At 35.7% G+C, this 26,537-nt stretch overlaps 2 protein-coding genes across 3 annotated transcripts in view; one reads left to right on the top strand and one right to left on the bottom strand.

The window, feature by feature from the left end:
• Positions 1-26,537, top strand: part of LOC133516324 (frequenin-2) — a 247,580-nt gene that overhangs the window by 112,704 nt on the left and 108,339 nt on the right. The window lies entirely within an intron of this gene.
• On the bottom strand, positions 14,143-17,853 carry LOC133516253 (uncharacterized). The gene is made up of 2 exons (XM_061849091.1): positions 17,375-17,853; positions 14,143-15,998 (listed from the first exon to the last, which is right to left on the bottom strand). The coding sequence occupies exons 1-2, from the start codon at positions 17,387-17,389 to the stop codon at positions 15,075-15,077; spliced, it is 939 nt and encodes a 312-aa protein (XP_061705075.1). The 5' UTR covers positions 17,390-17,853; the 3' UTR covers positions 14,143-15,074.

Here is a 26,537-nt window from a genome sequence, read left to right as displayed (position 1 = left end):
TTGCGGGAAAAATTCGAAAATTGCGTGCAAAATATATAGATAGTTGGAATATTGATTTCACTTCATAAACTGTGCGAAGAATGATTTCAAAATTAAGGGAGAGTGGATCAATTCATGGTGGTCATTCCACTGGTCGTCCAAAAACAAGCCGTTCAAATAGCAATATCGAATCCGTGCGTCAGCCGAATTTATGCAAAATGGTCACGGAAAATTTGGACAAAAGAGTGCGTATGTGCCAGCAAAGCCGTGGAGGCCATTTGCCCGACGTGTTATTCCACACACCATACGCTATAGTAGTGTATTATATGATTTTATAAACAAATAATATTATATCGAAAAAAAAATGTGTATCCAATAAATTAAAATCTTGTGTTATTTTTGGGAAAACTTTATATAAATGCGTGTATCCTGACTGACTGACTGAATGATTCGTCAACGCAGATATGAAACTACAAAAGCTAGAAAGTTGATAATTATCTGCACACTAGATTGCATTCATAAAGTGTACAAGAGATACGAAGCGTTTTTGAAAAAATAAATCCCAAAGATTTATTTCAACACAAATGCGTGGAAACACAATGAAACACAAAATTAAAAACTTATGAATAAAAAATTGTTCCAATTCGAGACCGTTTGGTAGGGTGCCCAGAAGGCTGGCTGCATTGCTCCTCTGGATAGCAATGCTTATCCGCTGGGCAAAATACAGGCCAGCCCTCTGGTCACCCGAAACCGCTATAAGACGCTTTGCTATCTCCTTATAGAGGCGGCGCGCGCTGGGGCCCCAATCTAGGGTTTCAACCCCAAACGCCGCAAATATGTAACTACTGCCGAGGTTGACATATTCGCGACGCTTAAGGCTTTCAGCCGAGGATGCGGCCGCACCAGCGTCAACTTTGGTGCATGGAATATGGGACGGTGCCAAGGTTTCTACGCAAGTAGCATCCCAGACAAGGGGCCGTCCCATACTCCAAGGCACCAACGTCATTCCGTCAGGCCTCTTGCCATCATCCCTGACCAGGCCGTTGGGCTCGAGGACCGCCGGCACCTTGGGACTGATAAAGGCCCTACGGATGACGTCATTGATGCTGGCGTGCCGAGGTATCCTCCCAGCACTCCGGCTGCATGAGAGGCCGTGGTGGCCTAGGTTGTCTACCATGACTCCGCATTGGCACCGGTGAGGCATGTTGGTTGATGCTGTTGATCCCAAAGGGGGTTAAAAAGTTTGTATGACGTTCAAGTTTTATTTCAACCTAGGAACTTGAAACTTCGTGAAAAGGTATTATATTAAAATAGAAGAAAAGTGATTTCAGTGTTTATGGATTTCATCCCCTTGTATGGGCATCAAGTTGTATATTAAGTTAGAAACTTGAAACTTCGTAATAAGACATATTCATAAAATATATTAAAAGTGATTTGCCGTTTTTGAAAATTCATCCCCTAATAGGGTTAAAAAGGGGTTATATGTTTGAAACGGGAACAATTTGTGTTAGGATTGAAATTAGTAGGAAGAGAAAATACTAGGAAGTATGAAAGATTATTTTAGTGCTTTTGAAAATTCTGCCACTAATAAATAAAAAAGGGTTGAAAGTGTGTTTCGGGAAATAAATCCACGCAGACGAAGTCGTGTGCAACAGCTAGTATAACTTGCTATTCTTAAAAACTTTTGAATTTACGTATGAATAGGTACGCGTACAGTCAGCATCAAAAGTAGCGTATCAAACAAGGTGTCAAAAGTATCTACCATTCTGTAACAGCTTAGCAAAATTTGATGGTTCTATATGTAGAACAATTAAGACTATAAAAGATATATTTTTGAATGTGAATTTTAGAGATTCATCTATATTTGGAAAAGTTATCCGGAATATCAGATACTTTTGGCGCGTTGTTTCATCCGCTACTATTGATGCTGACTGTACATAGTGATTTATTAAAACGAGAATTAATCGCGTATACACCTACAATGTGTACACATCGTTAAAGTATAAATCATGTTATGTTAGGACTCGTAAAACTGTGAAGAAATTAGGTATATTAAAATGCGTCACTCACATTTCCAGTCAAAAATTATACGAAGGTAAGTTTTATAACAGCAATAAAAGAAACAAAAATCATACTTTAAAAATGTAAGTAAATAAGCAGCACTTAATGCAGTTACACATTGCTAATTGACCTGGCAAAACTAAAAATATCTTCCTAATTAGACACGATATGGTTGTAAGGTACCTACATAAAGTAAACAAATTAGACCCTGCGGACCAACTTGCAATCTTGAAGGTTTTAAATATCCAAACAAACACCTTTCAAAGTCCATCAAAGTAGATGCATGTCGCCACCTGATACCACCGACCTGATTTAAAGACGATAAACTATTTCATAAAAATTGCTGATATACATATGTTCCTTGAACTCAGAGTGGCAAAAACAGCCATATGGCAGCAATAGAATCGTGTAAATCTCCGGTTTATTATTTAAAACGTAATAAAAACGTTCAAGTTAAAATAATTAATTTTAAAATTAAAAACATCGCTTATCTTAACACTAATGGATAGAAACACAATAAAACACTTAAATTAAAAACTTAATAAAAAAATTGTCCCAAGTAGAGATCGCTTGGTAAGGTGCCCCGAACGCTCCCTTAACACATTCGCAACCAAAGTTTTCGTAGCGCTACACTCGTAGCCGATCCCAGCGTTTTCCCGCATTGTAGAGGAAAGCGACTACGAACAGAGAACCCGCCGAGCGGGTTCCCGGTACTCAATGTGTTAATAGCAATGCTTATCCGCTGAGCGACTTGAATTAATTATTTCAGGGTTGTCTACTGAAATATCTGATATACGCTGCATACTATGTCTATAGCTAGTCTAAATGCTAAACAACAGTTTTGAATGATTCACGGTTAGTTTCACTAGATTTAAATCGACCGAGATATAAGCCGTGATTACCTTTTATATTGCTTGTTCACGGGTAACTGGAGATAGCGGGTCTAAATGCTGAGTCTAGTCTAAATGCTGAACGCTAGTTAATGTAACATTTTGGTTACTAACCAAAATACAAAAAAATCTAAGATATTTAAGACAATATTCTAAAAAACATAGACAATTCGATCTGCAAAGTTTCAACCTAGATATTTATGCCTTTTAGGAACTTTTTTTACGTGTACGCATACAGAAAGGGGGAAGAGAATTAAGTGATGCATAAAACCTCCTTCAAAAGGCTTCGTACAAAACATTAACCTATAGTAAAATAAATAAATGAACTACCTAACTACCTATTTACCTGATGAACGAATAAAGAATTGAAATTGAAACATATATTATACGACATTCTTACACAAATACACAAATTGACTTAAGTCCCACAGGGAGCTCAATAAGGCTTGTTTTGTGGATACTTAGACAACGATATATATAATACATAAATATTTATAAATACTTAAATATAGATAAAACACCCATGACTTAGGAACAAATATCTATGCTCATCACACAAATAAATGCCCTTAACAGGATTTGAACCCGGGACCATCGGCTTCATAGGCAGGCTCACCCACTAGGCCAGACCGGTCGTCGAGTGTGTGCGTCGAGCGTGGTGTACATAAGGTTGATCTTTCCTTTGTGCCGTGGAATATAGGGTTTTGAAGGGTGATGATAGGAGAAAAGTAAGTAAGACTTCCCCAAACAGATTCCAGAACAAGAAATCCAGATTAGAAGAAATAAATCATTAGTAAAGCTCATCACGCTGGATTTTAGAATTAAGAAACAGTCGCAAAAAAGTAAGATGACTATACAAACCCCAATCAGTTGTAAGGGCATTAATACACTCAGCAAATGGGTAGCTCTCGTTGCAAATAGATCAATATACGGCTATCTCAGCATATAAATATGATTAAAAACAGCTTTTGGTAGTTCTCGTTAATAACCAACATAATTAAAAACAAGCGACAGTAATGCGGCTCCAAACGTCACTAATTTTGCAGCAGTAATGTTAGAACAGTAATGCAGCTGTAGTTGCCATCTAAACGTCATCTTAAAGGTGACATTAGAACCGAACATCCAAACAATCACCCATTTTAGCAAGAAAATTGACAATGACAGCGCCCGCATCAAGGCCGCAGCAGTAATGCAGCTTCATTTGCCATCCGAAGGCCACCTTAAGTCACGTCACACCTTAGTGTCAATGTTGTCGTCAAGTCGATGACACAGACAGATCGGTTGTTAGATTGGGTAATTTACGCAAGTATGATACCTACTTACGTACGATTAAAACTCTGCCCTATTGATGGACAATATGTTGTGCAACTAACACCAAATGACATAATATGTAATAAGAACACGTAAAATTCTACTATTTTAAATTAGCTAAAAACTTATAATTCGGGTAGGTATATGTAACGAGCATATTGCATTCATTTTGATTTAAATGCCGAGTAGCCGGGTATTAGGTAAAAGAAAACGCTGGCAGTTACGGGGTATGACTACATAAATGAATGATGCTAAATTTTATTATATGAATGTGTCTATACATTATATGTGAGGCAGGCATAGGTTGTTCAAACTTTATTTTGGAAGGTCGTACCCATCAGGTGTACATTACCTACTTCAAAGGCAGCAGAGTAGCTCGGGGTGATTTAGGAGGCCATCAGTCGCTATCGAGGGTCAGGTGTAGGTAATAGCTGACCTTACACCTCCAAAATCTTTCATAACCCACAATGTCGGGCGCTAATTACAGATCACAGAACCAGTTCGTTGCGCCAAGTAGCCTAGCAACTTACTACAATTAATTTAAGCATAAATGTACCCATCCAGTGAAAGTAACGGAATGGAGGGAATGGATTCATTGGCATAATACCGATACATATGTAGTGGATATTAACTTAGGTACCCAACATATATATGTATGTATTATGAGAAAGACTTAAGAAAATCAATGATTTTTAAAACATTCGAAACAAAATTTCCAGTACACTAGCACACGAATTTCAGTTTTCGTATCTACAAAATGAATATACTGATTTAATTGCCGTTTAATTAAAATGATTTATGATAAGCAACTGCTCTTATAAATTACTAGACGGCGCTGTTATAATATTTTAATTTTCAAATTTATATATTTAAATGCACGTAGGTAGGTAAGGTACTTGTTCCGCATTTCTAAATATCTTAATACCATGAAATTTGACGTTCGGGGCCAGTTCAAGGCCATATAGAAATTCAAACCTCTTTAGGTCATGGTCCTATAGAATACTATTAGAAATGCGATCATTGAATAAACGTACATTATACTAGACAGTGAAGGCAATCCCTGTGTAATTAGCAGGGTCATAGGTCATTAAGCTAGCCGTTGGTTAGCTCACGCTCGCACGCGACCTTTTACGAGTTTCGTAATTTGATTTTAGCTGACTGAATGAAATATAGGTACCAAACTGGAATATTCAAAGTGGTGTATAATTTTGACAATTACAATGCAAATGAAACCCGCGGACATCCACTTGTAAAGATTGCTGATCAGATTTATTTATTAATAACCTACCTATTAGATACATTCATGAGCCATGCAAGCGTGCGTGCTATTTATACAAATACTATGTACTATGTACAAATACTAGTTTTTAAATCGTTGGCATATTGTTACCTATAGACATATAAGAATATGAATGTTTTATTTGCAATAAACGTTACCAGGGTACATATGTGTTTATGACTGTGATAGGATACAAAATATGTACAAAACTTATAAATTATCATGCAAAACATATAAAATACTGCCTCTATTTATAATTTATTAATGTTATACAAGTCTAGTCTAATTAAATTTCATGTCCTAGAATCCTTTTGTGCTATAGAAATAATAGTTATTTAGCCACTGATGCAATTGTCACTCGAACGCTATAATATTTAATGTCTTCATATCGTTAGGTAATGTATGTTTCAAAACTTAACTAGACCCAGTGCTATCAGATCCGCGAATACGAGCTAATGGGTTTCCTCATTGTGCAACATGAATTCATACATATTAAACATTTATATCCTCATACAAAACAAGTGCAAGTGTTAAAAGTCACGTGTTGGCAGTAAAGCACCCTATCTAATCTGTTCTCTTTACTTTCCCAGTGTGTTTATTCTCGAACGTTTATAATCTAAGGCGTATGGTGTAGCGCCCGCTAGTTTGCGTCAAACATACCTACCTACAAGAGCGCGACGCTGTAACTGGTGATCAGATTGAATATGAAATAAATTGAAATTGGATTGGTATTCGCAGAACAGGTCCTTGCTCGAGCAAAGACGCGCGACGGCATCGGCACGTGCGGCCGGTGGCACTCGCGTGGTACATGTCGCGCATTCGCTCAACTCATCATCGCCTATTTACATGCTCACCTGTAAGCGTCTAGAATTAGGAGAAATCGCGTAACACCCGTAGTTTACTAGACCAATGAAGTAGGTAAACACACAGTGAATCCTAGTTCAGCGCAGCTATACAATAGATACGTTTTTCTTATATTTATATTAAGTGTAAGTGTATTTCTATATTTTATATATAAATATATGTGAATGTAAAGCTTAGCTTATATATGTTTAACTTCTAAATAAAATAAGTAGATTGTTATTTAATGGGTTCCAGAGCTAAAGAGATTCCAATTCAGTAATGGAAATTGGGTCTGTTTTGCTGGTTTGATTGTAAGTAAACTTGAAAACGTCAGTCGTGGACACAACTGCGCAGTTTAAATAAATTATACACGTACGAGTATAACATTTAAATGTGCACTTGTGCAGAGAACATCATAATAATATCGAATATAATTATAAACATGAAATAAGGTAGGTCGAGGCTGGCTGGCTGGAGGTTCGAGTATTTATTAAGCGAACATTCTGCAATCTTGTCACTATATAGCAATGTCACTAGTTTGAGTTCCGAACTAATGATATTCTTACAGGGTTACACGTTCACATTTACATTAATTCGCTTAATCGATAATATAAAATATATCGGCCTTGGTCCTCCTCACTGGAATATATTATGTAGTAATAATAATAAATTCCTTATTTGCATAAAATATGGTACAACAAGGTGACATTGGAAAGATATTCCCGAACAGTGACATATTTAGGATATCTATAAGTTGTATCTATGTATCTTGCCAGAGCCTAACTTTTCTAGAAGTTAATCATGAATAAAAACTCGATGAAACTTCTAAGTACCCACTTACATTTTAACTTAATCTTGTGGTTAGAAGTTAAAGTAGGTCAACAGTTACAACTTTAGGCTCTATAAATAACTAGGTACCTATTGTTATAAGGTTAACCGTCCTAATCTAAGCCAAAAGGGAATACCTATCGGCCATTTATTACAGACAAATCAATGACGACTGAAGCAGCGATACTACTTATTGCAACGATACTGATGCATTGACGCGAGCACCATCACGGTTAATTTCCTTGATTAATCGCGATTAGAATGTTCGCCACCATTCATTATCAAGGAGAATGACAGTGACCCCGCCCGTGTCCACGCTGCAGCAGTAAAGTTCCATCAGTAATGCTGCGATAGTCGCCAACCGAATGATATCTTTACATTTCATACGCTATCGGCAAACTACTGATTGATCATACGTTTCTGATGTGTATACCTAGTTTCGACGAATTTGCACCATTTAGTTACGATGCGTGCGATATTTCTCGCAAGTCGTTTTTGCATATATCTAAAGTTGGTTCTCAATTACCAATATATGTGTAAATATACCTATGAATGAAATATACCTAAATGTACAGCAAAAAAAAATATTTCCAGAAGTTTTGTAACAATACCCTATAGGTAGATAGGACTGGGAAATCGTTTGACTGTAGGTAATTAATAATTCCAAAGCTTTGTTGCTCTGGGCAGCTTAGACAATAGCCAGGTAAAGTGGGCTCGAACAATGCCTTAGTCTTCTAAAAACGGAGCGCAACAAGATGTTTTTTTTGCAAGAGATAACTTATTCAGACACTGTGTCTCCGTAATGGACGCTTGTACTTGGTGATACAATATACGTGATTAATTAATCATCATATTATTGCAGTAAAGAATATGTAAAATATAATATGTATATTGCCGCTCAGTTGGTACGATTACTACCAGTGTTGGCCGAACGTTAATAAGAATTGAGCATATTGAAAATTAGCCATTACAAATTGAACGATAAACTGTAACCGTCCCTTATGATTTACGGTTCAATTTGTATGATTTGTAAGGCACGTAGCAGTACTCAAAAACAAACTTTCATCATTTGTTTTTGCCTTAAGCGTACTGAAATCTAACACAAACGAAACATGTGCGCTTACAGCGTACTACGGTTATGCGCATTTATTATTACGCTATGGTGTTTTATTGTGGGGACATAGTACTGATGCACATGATGCCTTTGTCATGCAGAAAAAGTGCATCCGAATAATAGTCAACATTAAACAGACAAGTAGCTGCAAACCACATTTTATTAGATAAGGAGTTTTAACTTTTCCGTCAATTTGCATTTTAGAATCCGCTACTTTTGTTTGTAAAAATATCGACTTGTTCAAATTCAATAAAAACCCCCGCCGTAAACTTGATTTAATTCTACCGGAACCAAAAGTTGATATTTTCAAAAAAGGCCCATACTACACATCCAGACAAATTTACAACAATATCCCTAGTTTAATTAAATTAGAGGAAAATTACCATTTATTTGAAAAAAAGTTGAAGCAACATTTAATAAAAAAAGCATACTATTCAATAGCAGAATTCATAGAAGAGCAAAAATCGTAACTTTCAGACCCATATGGCACACTGTCACGTAATGCACATACATATATAATACTCATACCTACTATCTCGTTAAGTATAATCTAATGTTATTAGTTTAAGCTGTTTAAAGATTGTACTATTTAATAATAATATTAAGTATTTTCAGATATTTAAGAGAGTTAGAATATCTGATATTTGCTATACCTTATTCAGGGTCCCATGTGATACCATATGATATGTATAAGAACTAAATATGTACCATGGTTTGCAAGAAATAAATACTGAATACTGAATACTATTTATTTGCAAAAATACAGTAACAATAGATGTTAATATTAACTAATACTCAGCGTAACAATGAAGCTGCCAAAATTGTCTTATTTTGCTAAAAGGAATATATCGTGATGATTTGATGTATAAATAGTAATTTAGTATTGTAATAAGTATTTTTTATTACATGGCCTTATTCGTTTTTTGATCTTGACGTGTCATTTTAGTGAAAAAACTTTTGAAAAAGAAGTCTTGTAAGTATGTAACGATTATAAACAGAGATCGGACAAATTTGCGTCATTGCTCGCAATAATGTGGACATGACTCCAAAATTAATCAAATATGTAATCATAATCATTTAATTAATTTCTTACTTGACTTAAATTTTAATTCCTAGTCAATAAATACAAAAGTTTGTTAAAGTATAGATTTATTAAAGAAAATAATCAGTATTTTTTCCAAATTTTCTGCAGTCAGTCTTGTTTAGTTTATCCCGATTTTGAGGTTATCGCCCACAACTTAGAACAGAAAATAAACTCTGAATTATACTGGAATAATAATATTCCTATAAAAGTACTTAAGTTTGCCCCATTAACATCAGTGGAGTGCGAGCGGAGTTTTTCAGCACTTAAGTATATTTTTGATGTAAAAAGAAATAGACTGACTGCAGAAAATTTGGAAAAAATACTGATTATTTTCTTTAATAAATCTATACTTTAACAAACTTTTGTATTTATTGACTAGGAATTAAAATTTAAGTCAAGTAAGAAAGTAATTAAATGATTACATATTTGATTAATTTCGGAGTCATGTCCACATTATTGCGAGCAATGACGCAAATTTGTCCGATCTCTGATTATAAATCATACACGACTATTTACATTGTATAGTAATCACGTAATATAGTAAAGAACCTAAAACGACACGAAATCTTTAGACATTTGAGGGTGGTAGTTCATAAGTTTCAAAACATGACAATCGGTTTAAGCCAGAACTGTACCCCTAGTGTAAATATTTTCGACAGCGAAACGTGACGTACGCGTTTGCGTTAAGTGTCATTTTGTATGAGATTTTTGACTTTCCAAAACGTCCCGCTTGGTGCGCTGTTCAAAAACCCATACAAAATGAGACTTAACGCAAACGCGTACGTCACGTTTCGAAATCGAATTTATTTACACTAGGGGTACAGATGAACGTTTAAGTACGTACCTGGAAACCTAAAAACACATTGTTTACATTTATTTAACTGTCTAAAGACTATAGACAGATCAAGTGGTATAAGCATGTTTTCTTTTTACTCATCCTAAGAGATTTATTTCTCAAGTTCTCGAGGCATTGAGTTTTTTTCCGTCTTGACGAAGGGCAATTTTCTCGAGATTTCTAGCCTCGAGAATAGTTCATCTTGGAGGGCCACTACGCTTGTACATGGAGAAATTGGAAACTGTTGTGCAATACTATAGAGTTCACAATGGGCGATTGATTTTGTTTATTAATTAGTAATTTATTATTTATTAATAAGGAAATCCTGAGACAGCACTATACAGTATTATAACGAGGGACCTAACTAAACCCTGCCAGCTCAGTAAACAGACATTCCAGATTACGAGTATCGAGCGAGTTGGCCGACCTCGGCCAATAACATGCCAGAACGCAAGTTTTTTCGGCAGCATGCCAATGTCGAATGGCATTTCTTGCAGAAATAAGGAGTAGCTGAAGGCTGAATTATATCTATATTGTAATTATTTTCTTTACAGCCCAAAAAATATCTGCTTTGATACCATGGGAAGCGCATATTTTTGTCTTCATTTTTGTGGCCTATATTAATCATCCCACAAAGCCTCTCCTCTTTTCATCTTATCAACATCATACACTCCTAAACCAAGAACTGAAATACTGAAATAATATATGAAAGTATTATTAAGCTCTGCATTGAAGTTTTAGACATCTCACAAGGAGACATAAAATTGAGGACTAAATAAAAAATTAAAATTGATCCCGGTAGACCCCTCGTCAAAGTCGTCAATGCATCGAACCGGCATATATTTGCTTACGCCGCGTAGCTAGGTGGCTACATGTAAACCACGCATTTAAGTAAGTAAATGTTCATGTAAGGAGCGGTATTAAGATTTAACAATTTGTTATAGGTAATTTTGATATTTTTTATTTACGACCTTGACACGACTCACAGTGCATCGTGCGCGAATCAATAAGCGCGAGCGATGGTATCATATCCATAACAAAACTACAAATAATCTTAAAATCTGAACACCGATCCTGAAAACCCTTGTGCTTTAATGACAGGTTATTGTGATGTCTCTTGTTATTTCACGAGCCCATATCCATAACCTGCGAATATTATACTTTAAATACTTCATTTTTTCTACCTGTTACGCGCGAGCCTATGCAGATGATTGATGAATCTGCTGGCAGTGCTGATGGAATTACGCGCCTTTTAATACACATAATTGACTTCAACTGAGTTTTATGAAAATGCGAAAGCTTATGAGTACCTATTACTTATATTAATCATTATCTTAAATATAAAAACGAAACACTATTTTTAGGGTTCTTTACCAAAAAGGTACAAAAGGACCCCTTATGGTGCGACTTTGTCCGTCCGTCCTTCTGTCTGTTTGTCTATCTGTCACGTCACTAAATAGCTCGAGAACCACTTAGCTATCGATTTGAAATTTGAAATAGTCATGAGCAACGCTAACCCAGACACAGATAACGCAGACAGAGGTTGAGAGTTTTTTTTTTTATTAACTATGGAAAATGCCTAATATTAAGAGGGAGAAAAATTCCAAAGTATAGTAGCCTAGGTCAAGTGTGGTATCATTTGGAAGACCTCAAATTGTACATTCCAAAACATTTTAATTTCAAAGTGAAAAAAATGAAGGAAAATATGAAAAAGCATGCTCTTCCATACCATGTGTCAAAAAATTACTGCTGTCATTGTCTACGTTTTCTAAAAATTTTGTGGTGCTGTATTTCGTGTATGGTGTGAAATAATTTATTTTAAGGTCAAGTAGGTTTAGAATATTACCTTTTTGTGTGTGTTTTAATAATAGTAAAAGTAATCGCTGAAGTAATATAACTGCACATTTCTAGAAGCTATTTTCATATTTTTAGCTTTTGTTTCTTAATTTGTTCCAAAACTGTAAAGTGCATTTTAGACCCATGGTCGTGTTTTTTTTTCTATTGGGCGAAAGTCAAAAACTCTGGATACAAATCACTGAAGTCCCTAGAGAAAGGCCTCAAAATTGCTAATTAAAATATGGCAACCGTATTGTGATCGAAAAAGCACTACGACTTTTGAAATACTCCGTCTGAGCCTACTGCACCTTAAATACAGGCAACATCCCTATTATAGAGCACGTTACATTTCAAAGGTCAATCAGGTCAATGCAGAAAGCATCGCTATGGAGACTAATATCAGTAAATGTCGCAGGTTTTATACATGAAGAATATAAGTGATTATTTTTACAGCCATAATTCCATACATTTTCTTCTCTAGTCTGTACTATACCTGTTGGGTTAAAGTTTCGGTACAATATGCAAATCACATTTATTAGTTCAGCCAATGGTAAATACCAACCTACACTAAAAATACATGTTTAGATATATATGAATCTAATTATGCAAGTTATATCACTGGCGATAGACTTATCGAAGTTGTGATTGATTATTAATGATAATCCTACCTCTATTCAGGCTTTAAACATGCGGGAAATCATCCTACATGCATACCTTATGTAAGCTGTTACTTTAAGTATCAGGTTTTACCCTAAAATGTGTCTCGCTTCAATAACTTTAGTCAAATTTATTTTTAATCAAAATTACTGTAACATGTGTAACCTAATAACTGTATTTATTGGACTGATCGGTTTTTACCAAAGACTAGTAAATATTTAAGACAATCAACCTTCATACAACACCGCGTTCCACCTATAAAATCTGGCCGATTTCATATGCACGAAAGTACAATTAATGCATATTAAGATCATTGTATGCATATTATTACTTAATAGCGCCAGTTTTAAGATATTAAATATAGTACCTGGGCGACCTAGCTTTGCTCGGTTATAACTATTTATTGTAATATGGTGGTGTATAAATAGGTGATAATTTTAACTACATTTTTTTACTAAATTAAACTTGTCTAACACAATAAAAATTAAAAAATTATATATAAACTTGAACATATATAAAAAAAAGAAAAGTTAGCCACCGGGCGAGATTCGAACACGTAACACTCGTATGTAGCCGTCCGCGTCTTAACCCGCTGGCCGGCAGCACGAAATTAGTGACCATATTCTGCGTCGAAAGAAAAACGCATGAAAACTCGAAAACACGCGTTTTCCCAAACATAAGACTAATCTAGATCGATTGTATACCCCCAAAAACCCCCATATACCAAATATCAGCGAAATCGTTAGAGCCGTTTCCGAGATCACAGAAATATATATATACAAGAATTGCTCGTTTAAAGGTATAAGATTCAAAGGGCTAAATAAACATGCCTTATTTGTGCTTTATCTCTACTTCATTTGTGAGTATCTCTGCGGTTTGTAAAGTCCAATTTCCCCTTTTTGGAATTACCTATAAATACCAATACTGAATTTATAACAATTACTAACAGTTAAATTTTCTATGCAAGGCTCAAGATTTATCTTTTAAAAAAGTCGGACTGTTGTATGACCGACTTTAAAGAGGATAGCTGTTAATCATATTTTATTTGAATTTTTACTGAGTTTATGTTTTTACTGTGTACATATGATTGTATTATTCTAGTAGGATACCAAAATGACGATATTATTATTTATTGTTGACATATCTTAGTTAGGAAATTTTAAATTTCTAATATTTCTTATTATGATTGACATTTTATTTGCTAAATTGTTATTTAAATTTTATTGCCATTATACTAATTTCAATTAAAATTATACATCTATCCTTTAATACTTTATATTAATATCATCATCTTAGGATCACTCATTAAGCTTTAATTTCTTTAATGTAATATAATGTTTTAATTTTAAGCAAACACCAATATAATATTTTATTGTCATGAATGAATAAAGAATAGGGAAGCTGTTTACATACGAAAATAACCAAAATGTAAAAATTATATATTATGTCATTTACAATTAATATAACATTGACGTTTCTCACGGCGTTGTAGGGTTAGTCTTCTTTACTAACAGACTCTGGTTCTTACTGTGTCGAAACATCCGTATTCGAATGTAATATCGGAGCCCATAAAAATATAATGAATCGTTTATGTGAAGATGCGTACAGATTATGTAAGCTTACCGACGTCTACTAAATTATAACGAAAGTGTAATTACACGTATGATCCATTAAGGGGACCATTACCGAGAGCTGAGAGCGCGGGCGCCGGCCGGCCGCTGACGGACGTCCGCGCCGTCTTGCCACTCGAGAACGAGAAAACACTTCGCCTCGTTACACTCGCTTGCGCAACTCCCTATAAACTTAACCACTGCGATTGTTCACAATTTATATACTTATAATGTTCAGACTAATCATACCGGTCGAGAACGAGAAAGGAATCCAGCGCGCCGTCGGTGCTGCTCCATTCTGGCCAGGGCAACCTTTCACGACCACTTTCGGCAATGACGTAATTACTGTTCAAACCACCATTCCCCATTTAGTTACCAAAAATGAAACATGACATTGCATCGACATTTTTAATATAAAAATAAAAATACTATATTTATCATACAAAACGTAACAGTAACACTGTGCGCAAATAACAAGTTGACAATGAGATGCGATGAGACAGTTATGCGCCTCGTTGCGCTACTGAACTCACATACGAACAGTACGAACACGGGGTGACTATGTACAAAGTGTTCGGCAGCCAGATAGCGGTGGCAGGCACAGTTCATCACTTGTAGATGTAATTCGAATCACCAATTGCTTGTAAACTACGAGTATTATGAGCACTGTTGTACCTAAATACATGATTTAAATAAATAGGATGTTTTGAACTGGCTACCACTCGTTTTTTTATATTTATTCTATATCTAATGAAGAGGACCAGCTACATGACCGGGAGGACCATATTGAGCGCTGGTAGCACCACCCTGACCACTGTGACCGCCGTGACCACCGTCGGATCCACTGTTGTCACCACCAGTGGCGCCAAAGTCAGCGCTGATATCAGCCCCACCATGGGCGCTGCCGCCGCCGATACCGGCATCGCCGCTGGAGATAGAGATGCCTTCCAAGTCACCTCCGCCGACTCCACCGCCAAGACCACCGCCAATAGCACCGCCGCCGATAGCACCACCACCGATGGCACCAGATTCCTTCTGGGTTTGATATTTGATAAAGTAAACTTCGGGTTTGGAAGGCTGTGTCGGGGCTGGGGTGGGGATAACGATATCGGGTTGTTCTTCGGGTTTCTTAACCAACACGTAAACCAGGGTCTTCTCTTCGTTCTGAGGCTGCACGGGAATAATGGGAGCGGTGGGGGTGGGGGGAGTCGGGGCTTTGATGAAGATGATTTTGTAGTGTTTCTGAGGAGGAGCCACCGGAGAAATCCTAGGAGCGTGGTGCTCGACGGGTTCTGGAGGAGGAACATGGACGTAGATGTGTTTTTGAACCAAAGGAGCACCGGAGTAGCCGCCGGCGTAGCCACCACCGAAACCAGAGTCACCGCCGAATGAGCCACCGCCGATGCTGCCGCCACCGAGTGAGTGTCCTCCAGACGAGTGGCCGCCGCCGAACGATAGACCTCCAGAGTGACCGCCGCCTAACGACAGACCTCCAGAATGGCCACCGAGAGAAATTCCACCGGCGTGTCCTCCCAGAGAGATTCCCCCGCTGGAGTGTCCTCCAAGGGAAGGAGCTCCATAACTGCCGGACGGTGCGCGGGCGGGGGCCGAGTAGCTATAGCCGACCGGCGGCTCAGGCCGACCGTAGGCCAACGCCACACAGGCGAGTACCTGTAACAAGGCATAAGATCGTAAACATTACGAACAGTTAGGCAAGTTGCGTAATCTAGGTCATATTTTTCACAAATTGCATAAGAAAGGTAAAAGTATGAACGTTTTTTGACATTGTATCAGATTAAGTCGAGGTTATACGGAGCTACTTGAATGGCACGTGGTACCTACTTATAAGCGCCGGCGACGGCGGCGACCCGGTGACGTAACGATCTACTTATAATTAAGGGGGAAGTGGAAGACCGCTTAAAAACGCTTCTCCATAAAAACGTAGTCTCCATTTTTAGGTTTCCGTACCCAAAGGGTCAAACGGGATTCTATTACTGAGACTCCGCTATCCATCCGTCCGTCTGTCACTAGGCTGTATCTCATGAACCGTGATAGTTAGCCAGTTGAAATTTCTACAGATTATGTATTTCTGTTGCCGCTATAACAACAAATAATAAAAACAGAACAAAATAAATATTTAAGGGGGCTCCCATACAAAAAAGTGATTTTTAGATAATGGTACGGAACCCTTTTTGTCTCTATTTTCTTAATCAGTTATCAACCTAGTCTCCCCTAATCTATTGGAACAAGCCTAGTTTTTCCTGTTGTAGATCCTTAAGATTTATATTACTTATAATCGACCACTCAGAACATAATAAAACAGGTCCAATTGGTCGGTACGGTACGTATTTAAAACACACAAGTGCAATTAAATAGCAGAGCATTAAACAGTCGCAAAGCATTTTATGTATAGTTAAAATAACGTTTCATAATTATAATTACTCGGTTTAAGTACAATTAGGAACTGTTACCGAAAGCAAAACTTTACCGATGGCGTTTCTAGGGCGAAAAGATGGCACCCGCCTAGAATAATTATGGAGCGTTTTTCGCGACTCGATCTAGATCTACTCAGCAACCGAATTTATTACTTCAAATTTCTAAAGAGCCGGATCTGCCTTTGTTATTCAAAAAGGACGCACTTTGGATTGTTCTCGTTGAAAATTATTTTAGAGTTTTGTGATTATAAAAATAAAGTGATTATAAAAATTAAAAATTGGATTTTACTATTTTCCTGCCACTAAAATCGGCTTTGTTTAGGCCATTGAGGACATAATAATATTTTAAGTACGTACACATTTAATGGTTCTATTTATTAAGAAGGTTAAATAGGATCAAAATCCAGTTTTATTTTATTTATATTATTTCCATAAGTAATAGATATTTAACTACATTTTACCTCTACCAGTTAATCTGAAAATTAATTAAATTTACTTATTAGCGTGTTAATAGTGTTAAATCGCATGTGCTAAACTATTACATATGCGAAAATTAAAAATCATTATTTGCTCCGGTCTTAATTTGTAAAATGATTTTGCAAATTAACTTACCACAAAAGCGCGCATATTGTGCTTGGTAAATTGATGTACTGTGTAGGGCCCTTAGCTGTGACCGTCCAAATGGAACAATGCACTTGTGGAGATGCTCCCGTTGCGGTGATCTCGAGTTAACTGATGACATTCGGCATGCCGACCCGCTCTTAAATACCAAGGTGCTCATCTGTCAGAATACTCCATCCCTCCGAACATTTCACTCTGTAACGTGCAACTATCGTCATTATTTAACAAGTATACGGTCCTTTCTTTTCGGCGAGGTCTACGGCTTGCGCGGTGCGCATTCCGCACGCCGCCTTAGACCCACACGCTCGCTCACACACATGCCGTTGATAACGACGCCTAAAGGACTCGTCGGATTTCAGCTATTGAAATTATTATATCACATGCTCAAGGGCGACAAATACTACAAGTAAATCAGCGCACCCGTGCTCGTTGTGTTGCGTGCCCAGGTGCTCTTAAACCAACCCCTCCATTGAAACGCGTTGCAAATCAAACAATTTTAAAGGGCTGAGAAATGTTCGTTTAATGGACTATGAATGCGACGTACAAATCGAATCAGCTTCGTAATAAATTTAACGCAATATCTGATATTTCACTTGAATAACAAGCGACTGTGAATTTATTTAAAGAAGTTTTAATACCTACACCCACATGTTACAAGTAGTTTTCTTTTGCGATACATATTTATACAAAAACTAAAATTCGGATCACTCATATCAACTCATACTTATATAACTGAATTGAATATACATAGCATATTATAAATTAAAAATCAAATTATCATCGATGTGCCGCCCTTCCACACTCCGACTGACAGACTGACTTATGAACATTATTATTATCATAGTTAATTTCGTTGTATCGGATATTTATTTATTTAATCTGATTTGTATTTGCTGCTTTTATATTTAGAATGGAAAATATTCAGAAGTGGATTTTATTCGATTTGGGTAAACTACCAAATCAGATGAGAAAATTTTACGCTGAGGAAATAAGCGGTAGTGGAGCTATTGATAATCTGAGTCCTGTAACTCCCAAATATTAAAGAACGTAAGTACATATAGGTACATATTTGTGTCCGCGCCCGGCAAAACGTCCCACTTTGTCGCTTGCCGCCTTGACAAGTTATTCGTATAAAGATCCTTCTGGAAAGCGACAAAGTGGGACCTTTGACTAGACTTCGACACATTTAACTAAAATGTATGTTTAGTGATTCACTAGTAACAGTTATCAATGTCCTATGAACTGTTAAAGAATATAACCTTTAAAAAAACGACTTCAAAAATGATATAAAATATAATATTGTCTCTTTTATATGTGATAGCAACTGATCTATTTGAAGTCAGTGCCAAGGCAAGTCATAAAAGCGTCAACAACACACTGACATGACTCTTAATCATCAAAACTTGAGGAGTGACATGGAAATCATCAAGACTTGAGGAGTTCTCCGAATTTCTCATGTAACCCATCATCAGAACTAGACCTTGTCAAAAATGTTAAAAACCTTACTTGCTTTAAGAAACTTAAAGAAGAAGACAAATCTCCAACGTAATAGGAGACATCTGCCATAGCGGGGATATAGTCGGACTGCAACCCGATTGCAACTTGTATGGAAACTGCACGCCTACGTTGCAGTTGGCGTCTGTATCGACCCATACCATTAGGTACTATAGTAAAATGTGACGTCTTAGATTAAATTCGAATAAGGATAATAATCATTTGATATTATCATATATTCATTCTTTGAAACGTGCGTTCCTAGGAGCTGGTACAGCAAAAACGCATGCTTGATTGATTGAAAACATTGCAAGACAGTACTCCAGTCAATCACAAGATAATGTAATATGTAGATATAATACCTACTGGCAAAAATACTAACTTTTTATAGCTCGTTGTAGTACGTTGGTATACGTTCATATGTTATCAAACATGCATATTTATCAAATAGACTATTATATATGATAAATATGCAAATATGCATATTTATCAAATAGACTATTATTATCTATTTGATTATTAGACTTAAAAGATAATGAAAAATTTAAGAGTCGTGTGAGAAACTTTTTATTGGATAACCCATTGTATTCCATAAAAGAGTTTTATGACATTACCAGTTAGATTTATTTATATACTTATTGTCGACATCATAATTTTAAGGTTTGCGATCATTTAGTTCTTTTTTAGCTTAATAACTTACTATTACATTGGGTACATACATGGTGACATTATTTCTGTGACATAAGTCTTCAATTGTTAATTTACTCGTAATTATTTTCTACCTCAATGACGACCCGTCCATGGCGAATTTATTTCCTAAATAATTGTTTTTAATTTTTTGCGTAACTGATGCCATACAATTGTAACTTAGAAACTTTAGTAATTATGAACGAAATATTAATTGTCATTGTCATGTATTTATATAAAGTAAAACAAACTGAAGATCACTTTATAAATTCTTAAGAAATTACCACGCGTAGTTTTAAGTGAAATCGTATATTATGAGATAAATAAATCATATCATATCATATCATATCAAAGCTAAATGAAACCATATTGCACGACCCCTGAAAGTCATGGTAGGTGCCTAAATTTACAATATGGCACTGTGTCGGACAGCGTTTATAGCTAAATAAATGTAGAGTAACTGATAAAGTCATTCGCCACTCCACAGTAATTGGCCACTGTCAGGCAGAAAAAAACAAGGCATAAGAAGTCTTATTGTTAAAAGTAGCCAGTAACTATGGAGCGGCCAATAAATATAGCAGTCACCCTAGAGGTAAATTAACCGTCCAATAAGTTATAAGGCTTTTGCCTATTCGCATAATAAGCTAAGAATACACGGAGTAATTAAACCTAGCAAATATGCATTTTTATGCAAATATTAAATAAATGCCGTGTCATTTATCGCAGAACATGCTCCGCTACGTGTTTTTAATGCGGTAATACAGCTACAATTGACTTTGAATTCACTTTTGTGGAAGTGAGAGGTACACACACACACACAGTTTGTATAAGTTCTTAGACACATTCTTGGCATTTGTCCGACGGATATGTATATGTGTAACATCAGGTTTATATTTGCATGGACAGTTTATAAATGATTTCATTCATAACTTGTCCATGTACTTTTGAACCCTAGTGTACCTACCCATCGATTTATTTTTGACAAAAATACAATGCTGTTTTCCAGTTGAATTGACTTTCATAAGCTTAGTAATATATTGTGACAAATGACTTCATTGGTTTTCTGTTAAGCATTATTTGAAATATAAGAAAATAGCATTAAAATCAATGATTAAGACGTTTTGCGTATGCTTATTGTTTGTGATAATTTCTCTAGTTTGAACACTATTTATTGGCAGAGTCAAATGTAGGTGACGAAATATATATATACTTAAACTTACTCATATATAAATGCGTATGTCCTGACTGACTGACTCATCAACGTAGAGCTAAAACTATTAAAGCTGGAAAGTTGAAAATTGCATTTTAAGAGAGCTTTGCGACCCTAACGAAATAACGGTACTTTTTGTATAAAATTCAATTTCGGCAGAAAACGGTTTCCACTAACTAAATTTTAACAAATTACTTTGATTTTGATGTTGATCGCTTCATCATAATATATTCTAGGTTTATCGGTGTCGCTTTTTTAAGTATATATATATTGTGTCAATTACATACTAAAAAATTATGGACAATTAGAAAATATTTAGCAGTGGAAAAATCATTTTCTATTTTTGTATGGACGAGTACGTGGTATACTTCCCTCTTAAGTTACATTTATAAATGTGTACAAGAAATAAGGAGGGGTTTTGAAATATTGAACCCCTAAAGGCTTAAACAGGGGATGACAGTCCCCTTTTTGTATGATACTATACAAGACAATGGCAGCGTTTTAGAAAATACATCCCCTAATGTTGTTAAAAGGGGGTTGAAAGTTTATAGATGGAAAACATCCGAATTATTATCTTTACTAGCGACGCGCCCCGGCTTCGCACGGTTTACACAGAACATTCATAAATTATACACCTATACTTTCCTCGAGGATCAATCTATTGATAGAAAACCACTTGGAAATCCGTTCAGTAGTTTTTGAGTTTATCGCGAACATACATACATACAGATAGACGCTTATTTTATAAGGTATAGTGATTTCTGTAAATATTTTTATTATTACGACGTTGCTACTTAATCAGTTGCACCTAAATATACTCACCAAACAACCCCACGAAGTTTGTTTTTAACCTTCGTATTTACTCGGTCGCAAAAGTTTGAGCTTTTATACCAAATTTGTTGGTGCGGCGAGCGGATTAGAGTGACCCATCTGTGCCCTGAATCTTTACAATAAATCCAAAAGGTTTTAAAGTATTGGGCTTCGACATTTTATCAACCACACATATAATGGACGTGACATCAATAAAGAGAGAGAAACCACAAATCCTGTAAAATAAGTTTCATTATTTTCTGTCTGTTTTAAAAGAAATTGCGCCATACTCTCCATAACTGGAGACAAAAAAAAAATAGTTACAATTTGTCAATTATATTGAAACTAATTGCAGTAGATTTCATTAGCACGTTCAAAACATAAAATACAAATAGAACATTCACTTTTAAACACGAAAAGCGGTAAAAATTTTGCAGGTAACGACGAAATATCAAAAATATTCCAAAATTTCTCTTAAATAGTTAAGGTTTGCCGCTACCATAAAGTGAGGTGTTTTAGGTTGTCAGTTTGAAGCGTGAAGGGGACAGTATGTAAACTCAATTTTTTTTTTCGTTTTTAGGGCTCCGTACCTCAAAAGGAAAAAAACAAAACCCTTATAGGATCACTCGTGCGCCTGTCTGTCTGTCCGTCTGTCACAGCCTATTTTCTCCGAACCAATTAAATTTAAAGTTGGTACACATATGTAAGTCTGTAACATAAATATGGACTTGTAACGTAAACAAATGAATATTAAATATAGGGGCCACTTTTGGGGAGTAAATGAGAAAGTAATAGTCTACGATACGTTATAAGAAATATATACCATCATTTAATTATTTACTTATTAGTGATAAGAAATAAATGATAGTTAATATTCACATTGAGGCATTGCAAATAGGTTGCCTACTTAAATTGGGTACGGATGGTATTAAATATGTTTTTTTTAGTTCTCTTATTTGTTATTTTAAATAATCGTACACTAGGTCATGAGAATATATCCAATAGATTGAAAAAGTAAGGGTTGCCTGCTTTTTTTTCTGTGGGGTTGCGATATTAGATGTAAATTTTAAAATCGATTAATCTAGGCAACTTTGGACTGAAATAAGGTTTTCACAATCCATATCTCCCGAGGGAACAATATAGGCCCCTGTCCTTCAGTATACCTGCAGGAAATAAAATATTTTTCGATCAAGTGTGGTGAACAGTATATCATAGTTTATATTATTTAATTATTTTAGTATTTAATTAAATGTAAATATTTCGTTATACTGACGTATGAGTTAGGATCGATCGTATATATTTTTTGTAGATTGGGGTAGTCTTTACCTCAATAGCGTTGCTACCCCAATACAAATAAATAAGAATAATCTATTTTTTTATATTACAGAGTACGACAAAATGCCCAGAAATTATTTACATAAGAAAAGCGTATCATTATAATTTCTAATGTATAATTTTGACATTCACAGTTTATTGTAGTCAAGTTACGATGCATTATCTAATCAATCGTTTTTAAATAACTTAAAGTTATTTAAGATTCCTATATTAGAAAGTGGATATAGATCAGACAATTTAATAAATATTCGTTATATTAGTAACCCGGATTTTATTGATAATATCAATCAGATTTCCTTGATGGGACAGTTATCCCGCAAACGTACCTTTACCGTTGGCTAAATGTAATTTTAATATTAAACGTAAAGCTGCTGGAATAATCATAATACATTAAATTCTCTGCGAGTTTTATGTATCGTTGGTGTGAAAATCTGAATCAAGTCCAATTTAGGACATCAAATAATAATGTGCGTGCTCTTGACCCGAATGACTCTATATCCTTAAATTTGTTGAAGCTGATGATGAGGACATTACTTACTGGCATCGACAATATTTAACATTTAAAATAGTTTCTTATATGACAAAATGGTACATGACTTTTTAACTATACATTTACAAGATGAATTTTTTATGCATGACGGTATCGCCGAAGCGCGTGTACGCGAGCGTATTCAAAGCATATTTCTAAAATAACTCTCAAAATGAAGAGATGTTTTATCCTGTTCTTATTTCCAACGGAGCTCGCCCTTGTACCTTGATGAATGTAAATCTATAGGTACTCTACTCTCGCAAGCCAGCTTTGTCGGTCAGAGAAAACGGGAAATTTAAATTGTAGGCGCAATTTTCTACTGACAAAGTTGAGTTGCCAGAATACAAATAATAGCTTTTCTTGTAAGTTGAATATGGTCATCCTGCAAGAAACTTTCTTCTCAACTTACTATTAATAAATGGTCGAGGTAACACTAAAAATATCTATGTAGCTATATATCTCTTGCTGACCGTACAATATCGTGAGGCTTCATTCGGTAAGAACCATTACTTTTGCACTTTGTAAAAGTACTTTTACCTGACCTTTATATAGCAAAATTCGAAAATAAAACTTCTGGACAAATTTTGTTTCGTGAGCAAGATACAAATACCACCAGTAAAATATTAGAAATACACGTATAGCAGTAGTAGGGCAGATATTATGCAAGTGCCTAATATAATTTAAATTCTTTTTCGCGAAAATATAATATAAACGAGCTGTATCCCCAGACACCAAATGCAATCACTGACATAAATGCAGGTTAAGGCTGCACGCCGGTAGCGCGGAGAGCTCTAGTTGCAATAGATCGCTACCCTCGCGGCGTGCTTTAAACCATATTTTCTCTGTGAATAAAGACAGGCGTATCGTAAGAAGATCTTGAAATATCGAGTAGTTGTAATAATACGCACTCCTTTGAGTTCTTTTTATAAGAATTACTAACAATTTAAGAATTAGATGCCTGACGCACATGCAGAGGACTGATATGATATTGTGAAACCATTGATAATTAGGAGTCTACTTATTGTATGAAATTACGGTAAACGATTGAAAGGGTTTTTCAATGTTTTTATAGGTACTATGATACGCGTGGTGAGGCATTGTGCCAGTAGCACAGTATAAGTATTTCAAACTTGATCCCCAACTATCACGTCCCAAATGGAATAACCTTACTTGGCGGCGGCAGATTAATTACGGATTGACAGAATTTGACGAGTGCTGGACAATTTCAGTAAATAACTTTTTTATTGAACCACGTTATGTCCTAAAGAACTTATATATATGTACTGTCGTACCCATACATACATAATGTGCATACACTACTGCGCGTATACTGTGGCTTGGCATAAGCTATAGTGTGGCGTTATGAATGCATATTGCATTTAGTCTTACGATTATAAATAAATAAATAAATAATATTGTTAATAACTTATGTTACAGTGAAGTCATCATGTGCCTGTTATATGCTGATTAGAAATAATGCTATCCAAACTGATATGTAACCAAGTCCGAGCTCACTGTTTGTATATACAAATAATATTAAGTTATTTCTCGTGTAAGCGAAATGTAATTTCTTATGAGAAATAAATTTCTTTAAAACGGTCGGTTTAAAGTGTCGCGAGGCATAATTGTCGATTAACTTAGCAATGTCAACAGATTAATGTATCTATAGGTAGTAAAGATATGTCACTGAGACGCTGCCATAAAAATGGTTACTTTGTGACCTGGTGCCTTGAACTATACGGAGTTCAGCCCGACGTTAACCATCGGCACTACGACCATCAACGACAACGCGCGATACACATGCGCGCCGCTAACAAAGAAGGCTGTAGGCTAGCTCACACTCATTTCTCTTTACTAGGTAAATAAGGGCTAAAGAAATCAGTTTCTTTTAACATTCATTACCGACAACGCAACTAATGTGGGTTAACAAAATAGTTTGTTTATGTATCCTCTTCTACCAGTTTCTTTCATTTAAACTGTGACCGTAACGCTTCGTCCATCAGGTACGTTTCGTTCATTAGTCTTTTCAGATTAAGCCATTACTTGTTCCTCAGTCAGTGCTAAATGAAATTGTTCGTGTCAAAATGTTCGCTACTTTTCTTTACTGCCGCACTGGAGAACGGACCTTATAGTAATCTGAAGTGATTTAGATACGTAACTGAATTAATAAGATAATTTTCCCTCGCAAGCTTCTCGTTATCGCTTGGAGGTCGTCATTACCCAATCAAGATATATACGATTTAGAAGCGGCGAACCTTGATGTGGCCTTTCCTAAACATTCTCTTTAATAAATACTCTTATAAAATGGGATTCACTCTTCCCGAATTACACAAACTGTTTGAAGCATCCGTAAACATTCCTAATTTATATGAAGGTATAAATATGAGACGGAGAAACACTAAATAAATACTTATCTCGGCTGCCAATACTACGGATGATGAATGCATGGACATCAAGGCATGAATTAGGGGTTGGAGATATCGGCCCACTTTCCCAGTAATCTGGAAACTCTGATATATATTGCCTTTTGGCACAGGCAATCTTGCAGTTACTCAATTATACGAAGGCTCAGATGTTAAACAGAATATATCATACCTACGTACATACACCTATTTCTAGTAAAGACATTTACGTAAAGTTCACGTATTACACAAAAACACAAAAATATGTTGGACTCGACAAGTTGTCGACTTGCGAAATCCAACAAAACGGTATATGTTGCGTGGCCAGGTATCTATAATATTGATGAAATGCCAATTTTTATTATTAAATAGACTATCGATCTTTTCTCACAGCACAGTTTTAGTACAGTTTTTTAACCAATGTTATGATGAATTTATCTTCCCATTAAAAGTAGCCGAAGTTGTGCCTGTATACAAAAAAGGCCAAAAAACAGATCCGAAAAATTACAGACCCATATCACTTCTTCCAGTTTTGTCAAACATTTTCGAAAAGCTTATTAAAACCCGCCTTCTGCAACACCTCCAATACAATCACAAAATAAATCCAAGGTAATTTGGCTTCCAAAAGAATATAGGCACTATAGACTAATTACTTGATTAATGATGTCATATCAAAAATCCACAATA

Source organism: Cydia pomonella, chromosome 1 (genome assembly GCF_033807575.1).
Source record: "Cydia pomonella isolate Wapato2018A chromosome 1, ilCydPomo1, whole genome shotgun sequence".
NCBI lineage: Eukaryota > Metazoa > Arthropoda > Insecta > Lepidoptera > Tortricidae > Cydia > Cydia pomonella.
The sequence above is the reverse complement of the archived record's forward strand: the minus strand, read 5'-3'. Positions and strand labels throughout refer to the sequence as shown.